The sequence below is a fragment of the Geotrypetes seraphini genome, chromosome 2, assembly GCF_902459505.1.
Source record: "Geotrypetes seraphini chromosome 2, aGeoSer1.1, whole genome shotgun sequence".
Taxonomy (NCBI): domain Eukaryota; kingdom Metazoa; phylum Chordata; class Amphibia; order Gymnophiona; family Dermophiidae; genus Geotrypetes; species Geotrypetes seraphini.
Genome location: NC_047085.1, coordinates 332,832,998 through 332,857,864, shown reverse-complemented (window position 1 = coordinate 332,857,864; position 24,867 = coordinate 332,832,998). Strand labels below are relative to the sequence as shown.

At 44.0% G+C, this 24,867-nt stretch overlaps 1 protein-coding gene across 6 annotated transcripts in view; it reads right to left on the bottom strand.

The window, feature by feature from the left end:
• NME8 (NME/NM23 family member 8) overlaps positions 1-24,867 on the bottom strand; it is a 548,390-nt gene that overhangs the window by 127,794 nt on the left and 395,729 nt on the right. For all 6 annotated transcript variants that reach the window (XM_033930225.1, XM_033930226.1, XM_033930230.1 and 3 more), the window contains one exon: positions 3,083-3,227. In XM_033930225.1, the coding sequence (XP_033786116.1) occupies positions 3,083-3,227 (145 nt within the window). The remainder of the gene's footprint in view (positions 1-3,082; positions 3,228-24,867) is intronic.

The following is a 24,867-nucleotide window of genomic DNA, read 5'->3' as shown; positions in this document are numbered from 1 at the left end:
GCAGTGTTCTTCAACCTTTTTACACCTATGGACCGGCAGAAATAAAATAATTATTTTGTGGACCTGCAAACTACTAGGACTGAAATTTTAAAAAAACGTTCCCGCCCTGTCTCCGTGAGCTCGGTCCCCCGCAAACCATCTGATCCCATCCATAAAAGTCTCAGTTATGATTTTATATTGATTGTATTTTATTAAAGTATAAAAAGAAACAATATTCTGTACAATTGTCATTTTATAAATACAAATAATACAGAGCAAGGAACAACATAATTCCTGTCTCCCCTCCCCTTTACATATATCCCCCCTCTACTATCAAGAAAATGGAATAAGCCAAATAATTACAGAATGCTAAACAGAAATATGCTAACAGAATACCGCAGTCACACATGACAGGAATAGTGTTAGAGGAGTGCAACTAGGGCAACTGCCCCCTGGTCAGAGAAAACCCTATGCCAGCTGGAAGCTAAAGAAGCACTGTCTGGGCTTTGCAGTCCCCAGTTATGTCTAACACCAGCTCTAGCAGGATATATATTTCAAATATGATATATTCTAATCACAAAATAGAAATAAAATTATTTTTTCTACCTTTTGTTATCTCTGGTTTCTGCTTTCATCTTCTTTTCACTCTCTTCCTTCCAGCGTCTGCCCTCTCTGTCTCTTCAATCCAGCATCTGCCCCTTCCATCCATTGTCTGCCCTCTCCCCCTTCCATATGGTATCTGTCTTCTTTCTATGCCCCTCTTGATTCAGCCTGCGCCCCCCTCTCTCCTTTTTACATGATTCATTCCAGCTTCACTCTCTTTATTTTTATCTTTCCTACACAGATTTAGCATCTTTGTCCCTCTCTGCTGACCCCTTCCCATCATCAATCTCACTACTTTCTCATTCCTGTCTCTCCCCTTTCCCTCCTCTAATCTCCCTGCCAGATGTTTCCTTCCTTTTTTCCTTCTCCCTTCCCTCTTCCTCCTGTCCAGCAGTAACTCTCTTCCCTTTACTTTCCCTCCTCCCCTCCCAGCAGCATCTCTCCTTCTCCTTCCCTCCAGGTCCAATAGCAGCTGTCCATTTATTTTCCCTTGTCCAGCAGCTTTCCAGACTTCTTTCCCTCCTCCCTTCCCAGCAGCATCTCTCCATCTCCCTCCCTCCAGGTCCAGTAGCAGCTGTCCCTTTTTTTCCCCTTGTCCAGCAGCTTCCCAGACTCCTTTCCCTCCTCCCCTCCCAGTAGCATCTCTCCTCCTTCCCTCCAGGTCCAGTAGCAGTCCCTTTTATTCCCCTTGTCCAGCAACTTCCCAGCCTCCAACAGTGGCTTTCTCCCCTCCCAGCAGCTCTCAGTACTTGCCAGCATAGCGATTCACTAAGGCAGTCTTGGGTACTTTGATGGGTCACGCAGGCTCTGAGAAAAGAGGAAGTTGCATCATTAGAGGCGGCCGTGACTCAGCAAAAGCCCCAAGGCTGCTTTAGTGAATTGCTGCACTGGCAAGTACCGAGAGCTGCTGGGAGGGGAGAAAGCCACTGTCGCAGGCTCCCCATGATCTCGCTGGCCCTGTGCGGACTGGCAGGAAATTGCAGCTCATCAATCTTGCCGGCCCTGCGTGGACTGGCAGGAAATTGCAGCTCGATCTCGCTGGCCCTGCGTGGACCGGCAAGAATTTTCTGCGTACCGGCACTGGTCTAAGGACTGGCGGTTGAAGAACACTGGGCTAGTGCCTTCTCAAAGGTCTTCACCTCTTGTTGGGTTTGGTTTAGGATTTCCTGCTGAGATGCCCATTTATTCAGCTATTTGTAAACCGTCCAGATACATGTGATGTTTGGTATATCAAGCCTTAAATAAACTTGAAACTATTTGGGAAACTTTAATTCATCTGTCTGACAAAATTAAATCCTCAACTTCCTTGCACATTTCTGTGGAAGTTGCTTCCACAGGTCATCCAGTGTGAGGGTCATCTTCAATGGAATCTCTACCCCATTTAAACTGCTTGCTCCAAATTTTTACTTTTGTAGAATGATGAGGTAGACTCACCATAAACTGAAGTCATGTGTTGATGGATCTCCTTTGGCTTTTTCCCTTCTTTTGTGAGAAATTCTATCACTGAACGGTGCTCCAAATCTAGCAGTTTCTTATTTGATTTGTATGAGGACTCTCCTGACCTCCTGTCTCTTGGGATGGTAGACTCGCAACAAGCCGCAACTGTGCATGAGTAACCCTAAGACATGTCATAACATGCACAGACTTGTTTCAACACGTTTGCTACTTTCTTTCATACTCAGGTAAATACATTATATTTAAGCATCATTTAATTGAAATTTTGAGGGTGCCATTTCAAGCTATTCCACTGTAGTGAGGGTATATTATATACCTTCATTTAAAAGGAGAGAGACTCAAAAGTGAAAAAAGATGTTCTTTCCTCCATCTAATGAGGATAACTTGAATTTAACAGATTTCTTGATAAGACCTCTGACTGACTATATTAGTGATATTTGCCCTGGATCTAGATCAGAATTTGTTTTAGAGTTTTTTTCAGTATCATGACAAGTCATTTTTAAATCAGAAAAATTTTATTTTTCCTAATGTTGTTAAAGTTACACAGAATAAGCATTTTCTAATAATTCATCTGAATTTACAACTAGGTATAACCTTTTCATAAAAGTTTCCCTGTAAATGTATGATGAAACACAAACATTTCTTATACTTATGAGCCCTCTCAGTTGGTGTTCCTAAGAGAGAATCTATTTCATGATGTTTCTAGCACTTCAGTTCTTCCAGTGGAGGGGTCTCCAGCATAAAGCCTGCAATGAAATTTATTTGGTCTTCTCAGTAAGAATCATCTTTCTTCTGTACTAGTGTTGATTGCTTTATGTATCTCCTCAATTTCTTGAATCCCTCATATGGTGAACTTTATGTTTGGAATGTATATATTTTTCTAGATGTAATTTTGATTTATTTTGGATTGGGATGAACTTCGGGTTTCTTCTATTATTTTGTCTCATCCATTTTCTGTTCAAGGTTGTTCCCAAAATATACAGTACTTTAAATTATTATTAAAAAATAAGTACTACATATATGATAAGAGGTAACCAAGTTGTACCTTGTCATGTGTTCTACAAAGGCTGGAAAAAAATCTTGTTCTTCATGCTGTTTATAAAATTCATGTGTTTGATCTTTTGTAAGCGTTAACTCTTTCTGCATCTCTATTACATAGCCATTCTGCTTAATCTTTTCCAGAACTGCATCTGTATTAAAATATGGAAATCTAAATGTAAGTACTAGGGTATTTAAACAGAACTCAAAGTAAATTAAATTTCAATTTGTCAAAAACAGTGTCAGGAAAATTGTTCTATAAATGACTAATTTCGATTTGCATATCAGAGTTCTGTGAAATATATATTCAATTTTAGTAAATTCAGAATACGTCTACAATGCATTGTAAAGTCTTCAGACCTTTCAACATTTTTCACATTCTACTGTCTAAAAATAGTTAAGAATGTATTAAAATAGAGGTTGTTTCACTTATCTACATACCATATTCTATACTTTCAAAGTGTGGCAACTATGGAAATACTAAGAGGGATATTTTTGAAAGGACATTCAAGTCAGAATTAGGTGTCTTGCTCATAATGTCCCCCCCAAACCACAATGAACAGTTATTTTACAGACTGAGATTTCCAAATTATGAATGCTAGAAAAACCAGGGATAAGGATGTCTGTTTGGAAGCATTTTTACAGACATGGCCAGACATCCTTGCAGAGCAGAGGGGCAGGCGAATGGTCTGTGCAGTAGACTATAAACCAGAGCACCCAGGTCTATATTCCCCTACAACTCTAATTTAAATGCTGAGCTCTTCATGAACAGTGAAATACTTATTGTGCCTAACTGTAAACCACAATAAGCTTCAGGTATAATAAATATAGCACAGTTAATTATTGTAATAGGTGTTATCCGGAAAGCAGGCAGATATTCTCACATGTGACTTCATGAACAGTGATAAAAGAAGATTGCCACTTTAAGCTTTTAGAAATTTCATGACTGCTCGCACCATTCATGCGCAAGTGCCTTCCCACCCGACATCCTAAAACGACTCAAACTATCAGAGATCACCACACTTAAACATCAGAGACTTAGGCCCAAAAACAGAACATATAAAAAAACTGGATAAAGAATGAAAACCTGGTCTGCCTCTTCCTCACAAAAACCTGGCTAACATCAGACACAGATCCTAGAATAACAAGTCTGCCCTCAGGGATACAAAATAACAGTGGTCTGCAGAGAGAAAAAAGAGGAGGAGGATTAGTAATCTTAATCAAAGACTCCCTAACCCTAAATATACTTGAAAAAAATATCCACCCCATACATGGACCTTCTAGCCTGCCAACTCTCATGCACCACAATAAAAAACTCACTAAACTGCATGCTCTTGTACATAACACCAGAAAACTGGACCACAGTAAGACTTGAATTTGAAAACTTCATATACCAAAGCTCACTAACAGCAGCCTAAAACCTAATCCTAGCAGATCTAAACCTACACCTTGAAGACCAATCATCCAAACAAGTAGACAACTTTCTATCATTTATCAATGCCTTATCTTTCCAAATTTTAAACCCACAAACCACTCATGAGAAAGATCACCAACTAGACATTGCAGCTTTCATGACCCATCAACCATCTCTACCAAAAATTCATATATAAATTAATATGGAACTTGGTCCCGATCCCTCTGGTCAGACCACTACACATACTCCTTCAATATCAACTGGACCAAAAACAAAACCATACCAAAATCCAAAAAAGTAACATACACCTCACGCAAACACATCGAGCCCACCGAATTCTGGACTAAAATAGACAAAACAATTCAGGACTGCAACCCCTATGATTTCATTTTACAATGGGGCAAACTGAGCACTAACATCCTTGATGAACTAGCACCAATAAAAACCAAAACTAGAACCAGTAGACAATCAAACCAATGGTTTGACAATGAACTACTCCTACTCAAAAGACAATGTAGACGACTAGAAAGAAAATGGAGAAAAACCAACCTCGATCATATGAAAACCGCCTGGAAAAAAATTAACAAACAATAAAAACTACAATTAAAGGATAAGAGAAAAGCACACTACACCAATCTAATAGGCATAGAAACCCAAGACACCAAAAAACAATTTCAAATATTAAAAGATCTAACTGACACCAAACCCTACCTGACTACTAACAATAACCCCCCCAGCTACCCTCTTAGCAGAACACTTCAAGAACAAAATTACAAATGCTAGAACTATCCTCAATGATACCCCAACCTACCTAATTGAATTCACAATACATCCCAGAGAAAAAGAATCAACTGCAGCAGACAGAACCTGGTCCCACTTCCCCAATATACAATGGTCCGAATTCAACAAACTCTACAAAAAGTACGACCATGTATCTTGTGACCTCAACCACTGCCCACCATATCTCCTAAAAGCACAAAATTCCAAGCTCTACTCCTACAATGGATACAAACCATGCTCAGATGGCCTCTTCCCAACTGACCTCAGCAAAATCATCGTCACCCCGATCCTAAAAGACCCTAAAGGTCCAATAGATCAACCATCCCACTACAGACCCATTGCCTCAATACCTCTATATGCCAAACTAACAGAAAGACTAGTAGCCAAACTCCTCATCAACTATCTAGAAGACTACAACATACTCCTCCCAATGCAATCTGGCTTCAGAACCAACTTCAGCACAGAGACATTACTAAGCTCCCTTACTGACACAGCCAGACAACACCTCAACTCAGGAAAAAAAATTCTGCTCATACAACTGGACCTGACCGCAGCATTTGACCTAGTGGACCATAACATCCTACTGCAAATTTTGGATTCAATAGGTATCACAGATAAAGTATATTCATGGTTTGAAGGATTCCTAAAATCTAGAACCTACAGAGTAAAATCGGATAAAGAAAAATCAGAACCTTGGTCCAATCTCTGTAGTGTACCCCAAGGATCTCCTCTATCCCCTACTTTCTTCAATCTCTATACTGTCTCCCTCAGTACCTGCCTGGACAAACTAGGCATAACTTCCTATAGCTATGCTGAAGACATTACCATTCTCTTACCTTTTGATCAATCAAAGCCCTCTATGACAGACACATTAAAACAAACACTAGAAACAGTTATGACTTGGATGAAAGATCAAAAAATGAAACTGAACCTAGACAAAACAAAATTCATCCTCCTCGAAAACAACAAAGCCCCTACCTTAATCAATATAGAAATCAATTCAATCAATTACCCCATTCAAAACCACCCTAAAACTACTAGGAATGACGATAGACAGTTGCTGCAGCATGTAACCACAAATAAAACAATACAGAAATCATTCGCAATTATGAGAAACCTAAGACAAGTCCAAAAATTCTTCGAGAAAACATAATTTCAACTCATAGTAAAACCCATAATCCCAAGCCTACTAGACTATTGCAACATCCTCTATCTCCCCTGCCCTGCAACAATGACAAAACAATTACAAACAATTCAAAACACAGCTCTGCGACTCATCTACTCATTGAGGAAACACGGCCACATCACAGAAGCATACCTCAACTCACATTGGCTTCCAATTCTGGCAAGAATACAATTTAAATTCTACTGCCTACTATTTAAAACTATAAATGGAGACAGCCCAACCTATCTGAACAACTGCCTCATCCAAATCACCTCAACCAGGCACAGGAAAACTCACACTCCATTCATACACCCTCCAATCAAATAAGTTAAACGTAAAAAACTATATGATGGCCTCCTAACCACTCAAGCTGCAAAACTAGACAGCCAAATCTCCAATCTGCTGATAACAACCCCAGACTACAAGATGTTCATAAAAAAAATTAAAACTATACTCTTCAAGAAATTCCTGAAAAACTCTTAATTCCACAAATTCCTTCCTTTTTCCCACTAACTTCCCAACTCCCCAAAATTACCTGATCTCCTCTCTATTATTTCCTGGAAATGATCAGATATCATCTTTTGTACTCCACCTTCTATAACTCTTTTGTAATCCACCTTGAACCACAAGGTAATGGTGGAATAGAAATCTCTAATGTAATTTAATGGTACCTCTGTTCTGTAAGCAAGCTAAGAAGCCATCCAGTGGGGTGTGAGAATTACTGCTTGTTGCCTCCGGATAACACCTGTTACAACAAGTAACTGTGATTTATCCTTGGGCAAGCAGGCAACATATTCTCTCATGTGGGACTCTCTAGCTTATTGAAAAGGGATGGAGGGAGAGTTGGCCATTAAGATGAAAATTAATTCTGTAATACTGCTTAGCTGAAACACCCATCTCATCTGGAATAGGATTCTAGTGAGTAGTGAGATGAGAATGTGAATTGAGGACCAATTAGCTGCTTTGCAAATATCATCAATGGGAGTGGACCATAAGAAAGATACTGAAGCTGCCATAGCTCAGATCTTGTGTGCTGTAACATGTCCCTCAAGCTGCAGCCCAGCCTGAGCATAGCAGAAGTAAATACAGGCTGGGAACAACATGTTGGTTACAGGTCGGTCCAATCTGTTAGGATCAAAAGAGATGAACAGTTCAGGTGAAGTCCTGTGTGGTTTAGTCTTTTGTATATAGTAAGCCAAGGCATGCCTACAGTCTAAAGTGTGTAGAGCTGTTTCTCAAGGATGAAAATTAGGCTTTGGGAAAAAAACTGGTAGCACAATGGATTTATCCATGTGAAATTCCATGACTACTTTTGGGAGGAATTTAGGATGGGTCCTGAGAACCAAGTTATCATGATGAGATACTTTGTATAGTGGGTCAGAAACCAATGCTTGAAGTTCACTCACTCGATGAGTGGAAGTGATAGAGATCAAGAAGATCACTTTCCAAGTAAGAAACTTAGGATGAGTAGATGCCAGTGGTTCAAATGGTGGCTTAATCAGACTGGCTAAGACTACATTAAGATCACAGACAACTAGAGATGGCTTGAGTGGAGGTCCTTTAATAAACTGAGAAACAAGCGGATGAGTGGCCAGAGGTTTATTGTTGACATGGAATGTACTAATAGCACTGAGGTGAAGTCTGACTGAAGTAGTCTTAAGTCCGGAATTGGATACATGGAGAGGATAGTCCAACACTGAAGGAAGTGAAGAGGAGTTAGTATCTTGCTAATGGAGATTACACCATTAATTGATGCATGTTAACTTATGTTGATAGCACTGTGGAGTAGAAGATTTTCTGGAAGCAGCTATAATGGCTTGTACTTAGAAACATGATGGCAAATAAAGGCCAAATGGCCCATTCAGTCTGTTCATCTACAGTAACCATTATCTCTTCCTCTCTCTAAGAGATACCACATGCCTATCTCAAGCTTTCTTGCAATCAGACGCAGTCTCTGTCTCCACCACCTCTACCGGGAGACTGTTCCATGTATCTACCACCCTTTCTGTGATCTGTCGGTATAAGGGATCGAGGGCTTGAGACCATTGAGATGCTAGGGTCCACTGGGTGGCAAGTCAAATCCGTGCAAGACAAATGCACGCAGTCAAATACGCACAAACAAAAATGCATGCAACACAAATGCGCACAACTACAATCACGTTCAGGATAACTGAGCGTGACATAATCGTGCACAAAACAATCACAGCACAAGACAATAAAACAAGAGACATTTGCGCGAACGACATACGCACGTCGTACTTACATCACGCCTCAGAAATCTACATATAACCAATGCACAGGACCGGATTAATCAATACGCCCAATAGGCATGTGCCTAGGGCCCGAAAATGTGAGGGGGGCCCGTTGAAGGAGGACAATTCACCTTGCCATGTTTTTAAACAGCAACGGCCCCCCTCCCGGCATCAACGGCAACGGGCCCCCCCCCCCCCCGCAGCAACGGCAACACGGCTGGATCCGTTACAGGGAGGTCCCGCAATGACTGCTTCTGCTAATCCATCCCCCTCCGTTACTTCTTTCAGAGCGAGTGACGTCAGAGGGGGATGGACCGGCAGAAGCAGTCATCGTGGGACCTTCCTATAACAGATTCAGCCGCATTGCTGCTGCTGCGGGGGGGGGGGGGGGCATTGCTATTAGCTGTTCTAATGTTGCTATCAGGCAAAGGAGCTAAGCGGGCAGAGCCGGCAGCTGCAATGTTTGGAGGGGAGAGAGAAAGGAGCATGGAAGGGTGGTGGAGGGAGAGAAAGGGGATAGGGTGGTATGGAAGGATTGTGAGAAGGATGGTATGGAAGGGTGGTGGAGGAAGAGAAAGGGGGCAGGGTAGTATGGAAGGATGGTGGAAGGAGAGAAAGGGGCTGATGGAATTGGTGTGCAGGGGAAGGGGAGAGATATAAGGGGAAGGATACTGGATGGAATTAGGTTGAAGGGAAAGAAAGGTGGTAGATGCTGGTGGAATTGGGGTGGAAAGAAAGGGGAGAGACATAAGGCGGAAGGATTCTGAATGGAATTGGGTTGGAGGGAGAAAAAGGGGGCAGATGCTGATGGAAGTGGGAGGAAGGGAGAGGAGTGAAATGCTCAACCATGGGGGTGTGGGAGAGGTAAGAGGAGGAGAGAAATGCCAGACCATTGGAGGAGGGAAGGGAAGATGATGGATGCCACACCAATGGGGGGGGAGAGAAGAAGAGATGGAAGGGAGAGGCAGACAATGTCTGGAAGAAGCACAGGAAGATAAAAGGAAGAGAGTGAAAAGATGAGGAGAGCAGAAACCAGAGAACACAAAAGGTAGAAAAAAAATTTTCTATTTATTTATTTATTTGCTTTAGGGGACATGCATCGCTGTTTCTGTGGTGTTGCATTGTATGCAGAGTCCAGCTTCTTGGTGGTTTTGTTTAACCTTTGTCTACGTATTTCTATTTTATCCCTCCTTTTACAAAACTATAGAGCATTTTTTAGCACTGGCCATGGCTAAAAACCATACTACAGTTTTGTAAAAGGGGGAGAGGTCAGTTTGTGATTACATATTCCATACTAGGCAAAAGTGTTTTCTATGTTCTGTTTGTATGAAAGACATGAGTTTTTGTTAGCGTTGACTAGCCTTGTTTGGCGAAATGCATCAGGCATGGTTCTTGGGAGCACCTTGAATTAACCTGATTTGAATCTCCTTATTTTCTGCCAATCTTCTTTTGTTTCATGTTGGATTCATAAGAACATAAGAATATAAGCGTTGCCTCTGCCGGGTCAGACCAGGGGTCCATCGTGCCCGGCAGTCCGCTCCCGCGGCGGCCCCCCAGGTCCATGACCTGAAAGTGTTCCCTACCTAACCTAAAATATCCATACCCTATTCACTCAATGTCCTGTACGGTAAACCTCTATCTGTACCCTGTTATCCCTTTCGCTTCCAGGAAGTCATCCAGTCCCTTTTTGAACCCCAGAATTGTACTCTGTCTTATTACCTCTCCGGGAAGCGCGTTCCAGGTGTCCACCACCCTCTGGGTGAAGAAGAACCTCCTTGCATTCGTTATGAATCTGTCTCCTCTCAGTTTTTCTGAATGACCTCTTGTTTTAGTTGTCCCTGCCAGTCTAAAGAATCTGTCCCTCTCCACCTTCTCTATGCCTTTCATGATTTTATAAGTTTCTATCATGTCCCCTCTCAGTCTCCGCTTCTCCAGGGTAAAGAGCCCCAGCCTGTCTAACCGTTCGGCATATGAAAGGTTCTCCATACCCTTTATCATCCTCGTTGCCCTCCTCTGGACCCTTTCGAGTATTGCCATGTCCTTCTTGAGGTATGGCGACCAGTATTGGACGCAGTATTCCAGATGTGGGCGCACCATTGCTCGATACAGTGGCAGGATAACTTCTTTTGCTCTGGTAGTGATACCTTTTTTGATAATGCCCAACATTCTGTTCGCTTTTTTTGAGGCCGTTGCACATTGTGCCGCCGGCTTCATTGTGTTATCTACCAATACCCCCAGATCTTTTTCTTGGCTGCCTTTCCCGAGTACCCTCCCATCGTATAGCTGTACATGGAGTTCCCCTTCCCTATGTGCAAGACCTTACATTTCTCCACATTGAAGCTCATCTGCCATATTTTTGCCCACTCACTCAGTTTGTTCAGGTCGCTTTGCAATTCTTTGCATTCCTCAACAGTTCTGGCCCTGCTGGAGAGTTTTGTGTCATCCGCGAACTTGATAACTTCGCACTTTGTCCCCGTTTCTAGATCATTAATAAATATATTGAACAGCAATGGTCCCAGCACTGACCCTTGCGGAACACCACTTGTGACCCCTATCCAGTCAGAGTAGTGCCCCTTTACTCCTACCCTCTGTTTCCTGTCCGCCAGCCAATTTTTGATCCATCTGTACACGTCCCCTTCCACCCCGTGACTCCACAGTTTCTTCAGTAAGCGTTCATGGGGCACCTTGTCAAAGGCTTTTTGGAAATCTAGATATATAATGTCTACTGGGTCACCTTGGTCCAATTGTTTACTTATCCCCTCAAAGAAATGCAGTAGATTTGTCTGGCATGATCGGCCTTTACAGAAACCATGCTGGCTCGATCTCATCAGATTATTTTTTTCTATATGCTCATTGATACCTTCCCTGATCATTGATTCGACCATCTTCCCCGGAACGGAGGTTAAGCTCACCGGTCTGTAGTTTCCCGGGTCGCCTCTCGATCCTTTTTTGAAGATCGGTGTTACATTCGCTATCTTCCAGTCCTCCGGGATTACCCCTGTTCTCAAGGACAGGTTGCAAATATGCTGCAGTAACTCTGCTGTTTCATCTCTGAGTTCTTTCAGTATTCTCGGGTGGATCCCGTCTGGGCCCGGAGCTTTGTCCGTTCTTAATCTATCTACCTGCCTAAGAACGTCTTCGAGGCTTACCTCCATGCATGATAATTTCCCCTCTTGATCTCCCCTGAAGATTTTTTCCGGTTCTGGCACACTGGATGTGTCCTCTATTGTAAAGACCGACGAGAAGAACTTGTTTAGCCTACCAGCCACCTCTTTTTCCTCTTTCACCACTCCCTTCCGGTCACCCTCATCCAGGGGCCCCACCTCCTCCCTCGCTGGCTGTTTCCCTTTCACATATTGGAAAAATGGTTTGAAATTTCTTGCTTCCTTGGCTAGTCTCTCCTCATACTCTTTCTTGGCTTTCCTGACTACTCGGTGACATTCTTTTTGTTGCTTCCTGTGCTCTCTCCAGTTTCCTTCAGTTTTGTCCTTTTTCCACTTCCGAAATGATTTTTTCTTGTCTCCTATCACTTTCTTTACTTCACTGGTTATCCATGCAGTGTCCTTTGTCTGATTCTTCTTGGAACCTTTCCTAAATCTTGGTATATATAGGTTTTGCGCCTTGTTTGTGTCCTTGAGTAGGGACCAGGCTTGCTCCACAGTCCGAGTTTCCTTGGAGCTGTTTCTGAGCTTCTTTCTCACCATTTATCTCATGGCATCATAGTTCCCTTTCTTGAAGTTAAATGTTATTGCCTTGGTTCTCTTTCCCATAGGTAGTCCTACTTGCACTTTGAACTGAATCATGTTGTGGTCACTGGTTCCTAGTGGTCCTATGATCTCCACATCCTTCGCGGGGCCTTTCAGCCCATTGAGGTTCAGATCCAGAGTCGCTGATCCTCTCGTTGGTGCCTCGACTAGTTGTTCCATGAAGCAGTCCTGGATTGCTTCCAGGAACTCCATTTCCTTTGCACATTTTGAATTTCCAAGACACCAGTCTATCCCAGGGTAGTTGAAATCTCCCATAACTATGGTGTTTGGGTTCTTGCATTCCCTTCTCAGCTCGGCTACCATTTCTGTATCTTCAGCTTCAGTTTGCCCAGGTGGACGGTAGAACAATCCCATCTTTATCTCAGATCCGTTGCTTCCTGGTACTTTGATCCACAATGACTCCAGTTGGGCATTTGTCTCTGCTGTGTCCACAGTGGTTGAGTGAATGGTATCCCTTATGTATAGTGCTATTCCTCCCCCCTTCTGGTAAGTCCTGTCTTTTCGGTAGAGTTTGTATCCTGGCAGTACTATGTCCCATTTGTTTTCCTCGTTCCACCATGTTTCCGTGATCCCTATGATGTCTAGTCTCTCATTTTTGGCCATGACTTCTAGTTCCCCCATTTTGTTCTTTAGGCTCCTTGCATTAGTATACATGCAGTTCAAGTCCTGGCATTTTCCCTTCCTTTCTATTTTCCCTTGCATTTCCTGCTTCATTCTGTCCCCTTCCTGGCCTGCCAACTCCTGAGTATTGTCTCTTTTGTCCTCTCTTTGTGGTAGATTCCTATTGCCTTCCCCTTGTGGCGTGTTCCTACTGTCCTCCTCTTGTTCTTTCTCATCATCCAGTCCCGTTTTGACTTCCCCTTCCAGTATGTTCATCCTTTCCCCCTCTCGTTTCATCTGACTCCCTTGTTTGTTCATAGTCTGTTGCTTGCCACTTGTGTCTTCCCCAAAATCTTTCCCCTCAGTACCCTCACTGGGTACTGTTTCCCGAACCGTCGATACCAGGTCGACTGTCGGCTTTCCCCTACTACTTAGTTTAAAGCTTGCTCTATCGCTCTTCTGACGTTATTTGCTAGTTGTCTAGTTCCCGCCTTGCTCAGGTGTAGACCATCATTCTTGAAAAGCTTGTTCTTTCCCCAGAACGTTGTCCAGTTCCTCACGAAGAGAAATCCCTCTTCCTCACACCATTTTCTCATCCATGCGTTAATTGATTGTAGCTCTGTCTGCCTCTTCGTTTCTGCCCTCGGTACTGGAAGGATCTCTGAGAAGGCTATCCTCTGGGTCCTCATCTTCAGTTTCCTTCCTAAGATCTTGAATTGTTCAGTCAGTGCATTCTTGCTGTAGTCCCTCCTGGTGACATCGTTCGTCCCGACGTGGACTATCACTGCTGTCTCTTCCGTCTCTGCTCCTTCCAGGATTCTCTCAATCTTGTCAACGATGTCCTTTGTTCTTGCTCCTGGGAGACAGGTCACTAGCCGATCCTCTCTCCCTCCTGCTATGTGACTGTCAACGTGCCTCAGGATTGAGTCTCCCACCAGGATTGCAGATTTCCCTTCTTTCAGCCTCCGTGTCGGTCGCAGGTCTGTGTCCTTGGTGTTCTTTGTTTCTTCCAGCAAGGTTCCTCCGTGGGTATCCTCTACCTTGGTGTCAGATGTTTCTTGTCCTCTGCTCTGTGTGTCTTCCTCATTTCCGTGCTCATGTTCTTCCACTCTCCTGTAGGCATCCTCGATGAACCTCTCGAGCTCCCTGACTTGTTCCTCGATGCACCCCTCTCGCATGGGGTCTTCGGCTGTCTGGAAGGGGGCTTCGGAGATGTAGAGTCCCTCCAGCTCTTGGATCCTGATCTTCAGTCGGCTGACTTCGCTCTTCAAGCTCTCCAGTTCCTGGCATCGTCCGCACACATATGACTGCTGCCCGGAGGGGAGGTAGTCATACATGTGGCAGTCCGTGCAGTACACTGGGAAGCACATCCTTCGGGTTCCTTCCGCTTCCATAGTTGTCCGCTCTCTAGGAGTCCTGTTGCTCTTTGCTAGTGTGTTCACTCCTGTGCCTGGCTCTTGCTTACCTTCTTCGTCTTTCGCTTCCTTTTACTTATGCGCTTGTGCTATTTGCCCCTTGCTTACCCTCTGTGGCTACCTTCTCCTTTAGCTCGTGTTCTCTCTTGAGTCCGCCTTGTTTTGTCCTGCTGAGCTTGTTACTGCTATCTCTGTGTATGTGTGTGCGCTACCTTCTTAACCTGCTTCTACCTTGTCTTTTGCCCTTGCTACTGTTCTTCAGTGCCTTCCTTGCCTGTCGTTCCTTTGATGTGTGGTCCTTCCTGGTGGACTGCTTGCCTTGTTGTTTTGTTGCAAGTTAACATACATGGAGTGGAACATACTAGAGGAGTTACAAATTTGGTTATTTATGGGTTGCAGTTGGTTGATGTAGAGTGAGGCAGTTGAGAGGCGTTGTAAACTTGGTTATTAATATAGACTTATATTTCAGATAGTATTACTGCTTTACAAATATTTGAACACTTTTATATATGCATGGAAAGGGTTCAGAGTTAAAGTCCTGGATAAGTAGGTGGGAAGGGAAGCAAGGGAGATTTGTTCAGAGATGTTTGGGGGTTGCATAGAAGAAAAACTGTGCACTGGTATGCTAATCTTTGTTTTTTTGAATTTAAAAAAAAAAAAAAAAGAAATACAAGTGGAAATAAAGAAGTAAATAAGAAAACAGATAAATGGGGACGGGGCATCGGCAGGGTGGAGCAGAGCAGGGCCAGGGGGGTCCAGTGTACTCGGATGCCTAGGGGCCCTCAAAGAATTAATCCTGCCCTGCCAACGCACGATGCAAAGGGATGTCATTTTTAAATCGCTGGGTCACATTTTGTTGCTATGGTTTTTATATGTGGTGAGAACAGCACGCTCCTCTTTCTCTGCATGACTTTGTTGGTGAGTGTTATCGCGCTAAAACTTTGTCTCTATTGCAGGTATCGTTGTTGGTGAAAACGACACTACTTCCACATTTCTACACTTTGTAGCCACACTGCTGCTCAGGACCGAGCTCCACAGCGCTCCTAGTGGCTAGACCTAAAAAGTACACCAGCGTGTGACCTGGACCGGAGTCACCCTGCAGGAACTGGATTGAACGAAAGGAACTCAAAATCAAAACACAACCACAGTTGCACAAATGTTCATAATGCAAATTTACTCTTCAAAATAAAGCAGGTAGTGCTGTTAGTAAAGTCTCATCAAAAATTCCAAGAAAAAAAACAACTTAGCTAACAGTTCAGGGTTTTTTTCTTTTCCAAACACTAGTCAATATTTCTCCTGAGGACTTGCTCTCCTCAGAACTACTGTCCCTCAGGATTCTCACTGCCTGCTCTCAAGCAGGTGGTAATGCAAGAAGAAAAATATAGTTCTCTGCTCTGGTACTCTCAAAGATCACAATTTCCAAAACAGAACCCTCCAACAGCTTTAAAAGCACTGTTGGGCAGTGGAGAGTGTCCAAGGTTTGCCTTTCCAAAAGCTTTACAACACAGCCTTCAAATTCCCTCCCTGGGTGTTTGCAAACCTCTCCCCAGAAAGACACTTTCAGCTTCTTAAATGCCAACCAAAAATGCAGAGTTTCAAAAACAAAGTCCAAAACAAAACTTACAGACTTAGGCTTCTTTCTGGCACCTGGTGATTAAGCCTACTTCCATTAGTTCAGGAAATTCTCCAAACTCCTGTGGCAATACTCCTTGCACTTCCATAGGAGTTTCTTCATCTGATATTGGCAGATCCAGGGAATCACCAGCTTCTACAACCTCCATAGGTATACAGCTATTATCCCTCCTTGGTCTGGGAGGGTCATCAGGAGGGAGAGACCTCAACTTTCTCCCTAGCTTGCTCAACTGCCTGTTCCAAGCTGCTGGCTTTTCAAATGAGGTACCATGCCCTGATCTAGCTGAGTCAGCCTGAAGCTGCACGGTTCTTGGTCTCCCCTGGATACAGAATACCTCGAGAATTCTTAGTTCTCCTGGCTCCCCCTGGTGGACGACTGGGCAAACACCCAGCCCTCGACTCAGGAGGGTTAACAAGACTCGGGAAATCATCACAGTGACCAGGTCTGGCCTTGGGTATTACCTTCCTGGACTTCTTCTCCCCTTTCCTGTCTGCCCTAACCGGGACCTTGGTAGGCACGGCATCTGCCTGGTCACAACTTCCAGGTATATTCATATTATCATATCCTTAATTTAGAATGGAGCTTAATGTTTTTAAAGTTATATAATATGTGCGCTAGAGAAGCGCAAGATAAACGTGTGTAGCAACAATAGCGTGCTGTGTAAAAGCGTGACTGGAGATATATTTATATTATAATATTTTTAATTTGGGTAGTACATAGAAGGGCTTGTTGGGTTACAGCTCTATATCTGTGCGATCTGAACTCCCTGCTTCCCCTACGCCAGGTCTGCCACGTACCAGCTTCTTCCCCCCCCCCCCAAGTCAATTGTTACTTGGCTGGGCCGGAACTTTTTCTCTGCCGAGGGGGGAGGGGTGCAGGAAAGGCTTCTGTACATGCTAGGCCTGGTATAGGGGAAGCAGGGAGAAATTGTCAGCGGTTGCTTGGGGGGGGAAAGTGAGAGAGAAAGAATGGTTGACGCAGGGAAAAATCTGCATGGTTGCTTGGTTGGGGGGGCAAGGAGAGAAAGAGAAAGAAAGGGAGACAGGGAGAGAGAAAGGACAGAAAGAAAGGGGAGGGGGCCATGAGAGAGGAATGCTATGGCTTCTGCTCAGAGAGGGACTTTCTGGTTTAAAGATCTATACTGTGCCAGCTATGGCTTCTGCTCAGAGAGGGGCTTTCTGGTTAAAGTTCTCTAAAGACATTTGCCATCAATTTTCTATAAAGACAAATATGTACCATTGTCTGTTGCAGGTATTGTTGATGGTGAGGACGATAGAAATTCTACATTTCCAGGTATATTCATATCATAATATCCTGAATTTAGCTAGATCATAATAAAGGATAGGGCTTAACGTTTTTTTTTTTGTCAAATATATTTTATTGCTTTTTATGACAAAAGAAAAATACAAACACACAAGAATGCAAGGTGTACAACAAAGCAATGTGAGTACCAAAACACATCCCAACTTCACCATATACCAGAGCTGCCCCCCCACCCCCCCACAACCACCCCCAGTCCCCAATCTCTACAAAGGAAAACACAAAATCCAGTCCAGTGCAGTCCCATCATAAGAACTCAAACATTCAATAAATGGCTACGTGCCCTAGGCGTTAAAGTGTCCCAAAAAGGTGTCCAGCAAAGACAAAATAACCGTCCCTGAGCAGAGTCCAAGGAAGGAAAACAGAGCCTCTCCATCGAAGCTTGGTGAATCATCAATGATCTCCAGCGAGAAAGTGTCGGAGAATCTGTAGAAATCCAGCAGAGCAAAATCGCTTTCTTCCCCAATAACACCGCTCTTGACAGAAAGCTTCGAAATCCCTTCGGAGCAGACAGGGGAACATGATCCAACGTAAACAGCATCACCGGATCCAGCAGAAATTTGTAATTCCACATGGTTTGAATATGTACATTGATCTGATGCCAAAAGGCAGTAATCCGAGCACAAGACCAGAACTGATGACCCAAAGTAGATGGCGAGTAATGACATTTAAGACATTGGTCAGACATACACATTTTAGCTCGAAATTGGTATGAAGTAGACCTATAGAGCCGGTGCAAAAATTTGTAATTAAGTTCAAACAAAATAACATTATGAGTCACCTGGGCTGTCCGAAAGGTCCCCCTGCGGATCATGGAGGCAGTCACCTTGCAAGGAAGATCCTGAGTCCATCTGAGAGCAATAGATTCATAAGAGGGTTCACCTAAATGTTCCTGAAGGTAGCGATGCTGAAATCGCAATGGAATTTGTACCTGCGCCGATAAGCTCAACGCCTCAGAGAGGGATTCCATGCAGCGATCAGTGAGGGAAGCACGCGGCAAGGAGTTCACATAAGAGGAAAGTTGAAGGTAAGAAAGCCAGTCAGTGGGCCTCCAACCATTGTCGCGTTGGAGTTCCTCAAACGTTTTTAGAGAACCTGATGAATGGACTAGTTGAAACACATATTGATTAGATCGTGAATTCCAAACCCCAGAAGTCACAGGGTCCAGTCCCGTTGTAAATGCACCGTTGCCCCTCAAAGGTAAGTAGGGAGTCGCCTGGTAAGGGATCCGAAGTTGATGACACAGTAATTTCCAGAGACGTTGCAAAGGCAGTAGGAAGAGATCCCATGCAGAGGAAGTTTTCCTTGGCAAATGAGGAACATGAAGCAAATAACTAAAATGGTAAGGGGCACAAAGTAAAAGTTCTTGATTGGAGGCTGAAAAATGACCAGTGCCCCTAAACCAGTCATTCAAATGTCTCATCTGACATGCCTGAGACAGCAATCGAAGATTGCGGAGACCAAATCCACCTCGATCCCGAGGGCGTGCCAAATGAAACAAGGATAAACGAGCCCTCTTCCCATTCCACAAAAACTTTTGTAAGCCTTTCCCAAGCAATTTATCATGACGAGCAGATAGTAAAACAGGGATCATTTGAAATACATAAAGCCATTGAGGCACAAGCACCATGTTATACAATGCTATTTTACCCATTAAAGAAAGTGGATAGACCCTCCAATTCTCCAACTTTTGAACTGTTGTAAGAACCAGAGAGTCTATGTTAAAGGTACACAGTTGAGTAGGGTCTGAAGAAATAACAATACCTAAATAGGTAAGGTGACTCGTCGCCCATACTAGTGGAAATGTACCCTGCCACTGCGTCTGCACCTCCGGGGTCAAGGGCAATACCATAGATTTTGATTTGTTCAGCATCATACCTGAGTACATACTAAATTCATCTAACAATTCTAATGCCCTAGGAAGAGAAGTTGTAGGAGATCCTAAAGTTAATAAAAGATCATCTGCATAAGCCAATACTCGTAATTGGGAATCCCCCTCAGGCATGCCCTGTAAGACATCATCCCGCATTATAGTACGCAGCAAGGGGTCTAAATACAATAAGAAAAGCAGTGGGGAGAGCGGGCTGCCTTGCCGCGTACCACGCACTATCTGGAATACAGGAGAACGGGTACTGTTTATCAAAATACAAGCTGTAGGATCGTTATAGAGCAGATGAAGCATGTCAAGGAACCACCCATCAAAACCCATGTAAGTAAGCACATTAAACAAGTACTGCCAATTAACCTGGTCAAATGCCTTGGCTGCATCTAAACCAACCAATATCCCCGGAGCACCAGAATCCCTAGTGCGCTGTAATGCAGTAAGTAATCGGCGAACATTGAGTACGGAATGACGATTTTGTACAAAACCCACTTGTTCGGGCACTATCAATTTCGGCAGCAAGGTCTATTAGCCAATATTTTATCTAATATTTTGATATCTACATTAATTAGGGAGATGGGTCGATAGGATTCAATGTCCGTCTCTAGTTTGCCCAGTTTAGGTATTAATAATAATAATAACTTTATTTTTGTATACCGCCATACCCAGAAGAGTTCTAGGCAGTGTTCCCTCTAAGCGGGCGGGTGTTGTGAGCAAACTTTTTTCACCGTGAGCCAAAAATATCGGGCGCCAGCAAGTTATGAGCCAACTCGCCCGATTCTCCTCTCGCCGCCCTGCCATCTGCCGTACGCCTCTTCCGATCGTGCGCTGTGACGAGAAACGTGTGCGCTGCGATGTAATATTTTGTGCGCCAGCGCAGCTTAGCGGGAACACTGGTTCAAATGGTTTTATTTATTTCCCCAAATTTATTTTTGTTATACGCATTGAAAATATTTGATATTGCGTTTAAATCAAAATCTCAATAAACTTGAAACGAGTGCCCGTGAGATTGTGGGAGGGTTAAATACTCAAAACTTAGAAGTTTTTGCTACGCCAGCTTTCTGGTATCTTTACATACAGTGGCGTACCTAGCATATGTAACATCCGGGGCCCATCATTTTTTGGCACCCCCCCCCCCATCTGTAAGAAAAACATGATTTTTAGTAACAAACCACACGTCACACATGAGTACCTAGGAAAAGGCAGCATCTTACATATTGCAGTGAGCAGTACATCAATACACCCATTGTAAAACTAAACAAGCCAGACCAGCACAGATCAATCCTACACCGTCAATCCTAACAGAAAACCATGTCTTTCGAACACACAGAACACAGAAAACACCTTCGCCTAGTAAGGAATATGTAATCACAAACTAACCCCTCCCTCTTTTACAAAACTGTAGTGTGGATTTTAGCTACGGAGGTAACAGCTCTGATGCTCATAAAATTCTGAGCATCAGAGCTGCTACCACCAAGGCTGGTGCTAAAAACGCTTCACAGTTTTGTAAAAGGGGGGATAAAATAAAAATACATAGACAAAGGTTAAATTGAACCAGCAAGAAGCTGGACTCTGCATACAATGCTTCACAGAAACAGTGACACATGTCTCCTAAAGCAATAAATAAATAGAAATTTTTTTCTACCTTTGTCTTCTGTGGTTTCTCCTTTCCTCATCTTCTTGTAACTCTCTTCCTTCCATCCACTGTCTGCCGTCTCTCTTCCCCTATATGGCATCTTCTCTCCTTCTATGCCCCTTCCAGAAACTGTATGCCTCCCCCTTCCATCTCTCCTTTCACCCCATTGGTCTGGCATCTCTCTCCTCGCCTTCCCTCTCCCACACCTCTCCTCATAGTCTGGTATCTCCCCTTCCCTGATTCTCTGGCATCTCTCTCCTTTCCTTTTCTTCCATCTTTCGCTCCCCCTCCATGCTCTCACATCTCCCCCTTCCTTTTCCCTTAGACTGGCATACCTTCCTCCTACGCTCCAAGCCCTGGCATCTCCTTTAATTCCCTCCCTCATCTTCCTTCTCCCTCCAGCTGGGTACCGCAACACTCTTCCCTGCAGCTCTGCACTTCCCCACAATTGCCATGCTTCGGTTCCTCTTCTTCCTTCCTTCCTCCCCCCCCCCCCCCCGCGGGACCCTGCGGCACCATCAACTCTTACTCCCTCTAATGTCGGCCCTGCAGCTCCAGACTTCCTCGCACCTTCTCCCCTCCCCCTTTGGATCGCTATTATTTTAAATGTTATAGCCGCGGAGCTGTATCCATCAGTGGAGATGTCTAACCTCGGCCTGCCCCGGAACTCTTACTGCAACAGTGACTTCCTGTTCCTGCCTAGACGGGCGTCTGCTGCAGTAAGAGTTCCGGGGCAGGCCGAGGTTAGACATCTCCACTGATGGATACAGCTCCGCGGCTATAACATTTAAAATAATAGCGATCCAAAGGGGGAGGGGAGAAGGTGCGAGGAAGTCTGGAGCTGCAGGGCCGACATTAGAGGGAGTAAGAGTTGATGGTGCCGCAGGGTCCCGCGGGGGGGGGGGAGGAAGGAAGGAAGAAGAGGAACCGAAGCATGGCAATTGTGGGGAAGTGCAATCCCCCCAATGCGTCCCCTTACCTTACCGACGCGTGTGTGCGCTGTGAAGAGAAACTTTGCGCTGCGATGTAATATTTTGTGCGCGAGCGCAGGCCAACGCAGCTTAGCGGGAACACTGGTTCTAGGCGGTTCACATTGGTTAGAACAAATTACAAGAAGTTACATGCCAAATTGATCATAGAGTTGTGAATAGCAAGGAGAGAGTAGTTACAAGTGGTTACATTCCAAATTGATCATAGAGTTACGAACTACAAGGAGGAAGAAGGGGGGAGAGGGGGGAGACGGGGGGGAGAAGTTTCGGTAGGAGGGAGGAGGAGGATTGAAGGAAAGGGCATTGGGACTTTAAGGGTCTTGCTCTCGGAATAGGTGGGTTTTAAGTGTTTTTCTGAAGTCGAGGAAGTTGTGGGCTTTGAGGACCATTTGGGCCAGCCAAGGGTTTAGTTTGGTGGCTTGGAAGGCATAGGTTTTGTCAAGGAATTTTTTTGAGTGGCATAGTTTTAGGGAGGGGTAGGCGAAGAGTTGGATTTTGCGGGAGGTCTTATAGTTATGGTTTAGGGTAAAGTGAGGGGTGATGTAGCTTGAGGATAAACCAAATATTGTTTTGTAGCAAAAACAGGCGAATTTGAATATGATTCTGGATTCTAGTGGGAGCCAGTGGAGTTTGTGGAAGAAGGGGGTGATGTGGTCCCATTTTTTCAGGTCGAATATGAGGCGGACAGTCGTGTTCTGGATCATCCTAAGTCTCCTGATGGTTTTCTTTGTAGTGCACAAGTAAATGATGTTGCAATAGTCCAATATGCTGAGGATGGAGGATTGTACTAAGAGGCGGAAGGAAGTGTCGTCAAAGTATTTTTTTATGGTGTGAAGTTTCCATAGTATCGATATACTTTTTCTGACTGTGATGTCGGTGTGTTTCTCGAGGGATAGATGTTTGTCTAGTGTTATTCCTAGTATTTTTAAGGTTTGTTTGAGGGGGAAAGTGGATCCTTTAACTTGAATTGAGGTGTCTTTGATTTTGTCTTTGGGGGTTGCTAGGAAGAATTTTGTTTTGTCTGGGTTTAGTTTTAGTCTGTAGGATAGTATCCAGAGTTCTATCTGATTCAGTATGCTTGTGAGGGAGTTGAGGAGCTCTTGAGTGAAACTGGTTAGAGGGATGACTATAGTAATGTCATCTGCGTAGATAAAGAATTTTAGCTTGAGGTTTTGCAGGAGGTTACCTAGGGAGGTGAGGTAGATATTGAACAGGGTGGGGGACAGGGGGGAGCCCTGAGGCACACAAGAGTTTACTCAGGAGTAGGAGAGGGAGTCGTTTTTAAATACCCTGTAAGATCTGTTCCGTAGGAATCCGTTGAACCAGTTGAGGACCTGGCCGGAGATGCCAATACAGGCGAGGCAGTTTAGGAGAATGTCGTGGTCGACTAGGTCGAAAGCACTGCTCAGGTCCAGTTGTAAAATCAGGGCACTGGATCCCCGGCTGAAGAGTGTGTGTATGTGGTCTAGGAGGGAGGCTATGATGGTTTCGGTGCTGTGATTGGAGCGAAAGCCTGATTGGTTGTCATTGAGGATATTGAATTTTTCTAGGTATTTGGTTAGTTCGGCGTTTAACATCCCTTCTGCAATTTTGGTGAATAGCGGGATGCTTGCGATTGGTCTGTAGTTGGATGGGGTGTTGGGTGGTTCATTCTTGTTTTTTATGATAGGAGTTATTGAGATGTGGCCTTGTTCTGCTGGAAAACTGCCCGTGGTTAGTAGGAGGTTTACCCAGGCCAACATATTTGCTTTAAAGTGGATTGGAGCAGTTTTTATAATGTTGGGGGGGCAGGTGTCCAGTCTGCAGAAGGAGTTGGAATATTTGTTAAAATATTTGTTGAAGGTTGGCCAGTCGATAATTGTGAATCGATTCCAACTTAGGTCTGTTCTGGATCCTGGGTCAGGTTTGGGCCTGTCCGAGTTTGGGAGGATTGGGAAGTCCTCGTGGGGGTTGGCTGGGGCAGTTATCGATGATCTTAATTTTTGTATCTTTGAGTTAAAGAAGTCTGCAAGGGTGTTAGCGGTTAATGTGGATTCGTCGACAAAGGTGTTGGTGAGAGTTTCGAGGTTGTAGAGGTCATTGACCAGTTTGAAAAGGTTGCTGCTGTTGTTTGTAACATTTCCGATTTTGTGGGCATAGAAATTTTTTCGTTTGACCTTGGCGAGGTTTTTGTATTTTTTTAGTTTAAGTCTCCATGTTGCTCTGTGGTCTTGGGCACCAGATTTAATCCATTGTCTTTCTGATCTTCTAAGGTCTCTTTTTGCCTGTAGTAACTCAGAGTCAAACCAACCGTCCTGGATTGGAGATCTAATTCTGCGTGTTTTTAAGGGGGCAATTTCGTCTAAGATGTTTGTGTTGTTTTTGATCCAGGAGGTCATAATTAGGTCCGTTTCTTCGTTTTGTTTTGAGAAAGATTCGTAGAGGGGCCAGAATTCAGCTGGGTCGATTTTACCTCGAGTGGTGTGAATTTTGGTGTTTTTAGGTGTTTTGTTTTTAGTGGTTTTTTGTTGGCATTGAATGGAGAAGTGGCACAATTTGTGGTCGGACCATAGGGAGTCTGTCCAGTTGTCTTGTATCCAGTAGAATTTGGGGGTGGAAGGTTCTTTGGCGGAGAATGTCACCAGGTCTAACTGATGGCCTCTTTGGTGGGTAGTGGTGGGCGGGGGTTTGAAGTAGCCTAGTTGCGAGATTAGTGACCAAAAGTCAGATGTGTCAGGAAGGTCTGTTTGCTCTAGGTGGATGTTGATGTCTCCACATAGAAGGTTGTAAGGACTCGCTAAAGAGTTGGATAGTAGAAATTCAGTGAAGTCCTCCTTGGCTAGGGTCCATTTTTTTGGAGGGATGTAACATAGTGAGATTGTTAGGGAGGAGGCTAAGGTTTTTGAGGTTAGTGAGGCGGTTGGGGGAGGATTCGGTGTTAAGTGTGGTACAATTAAGGT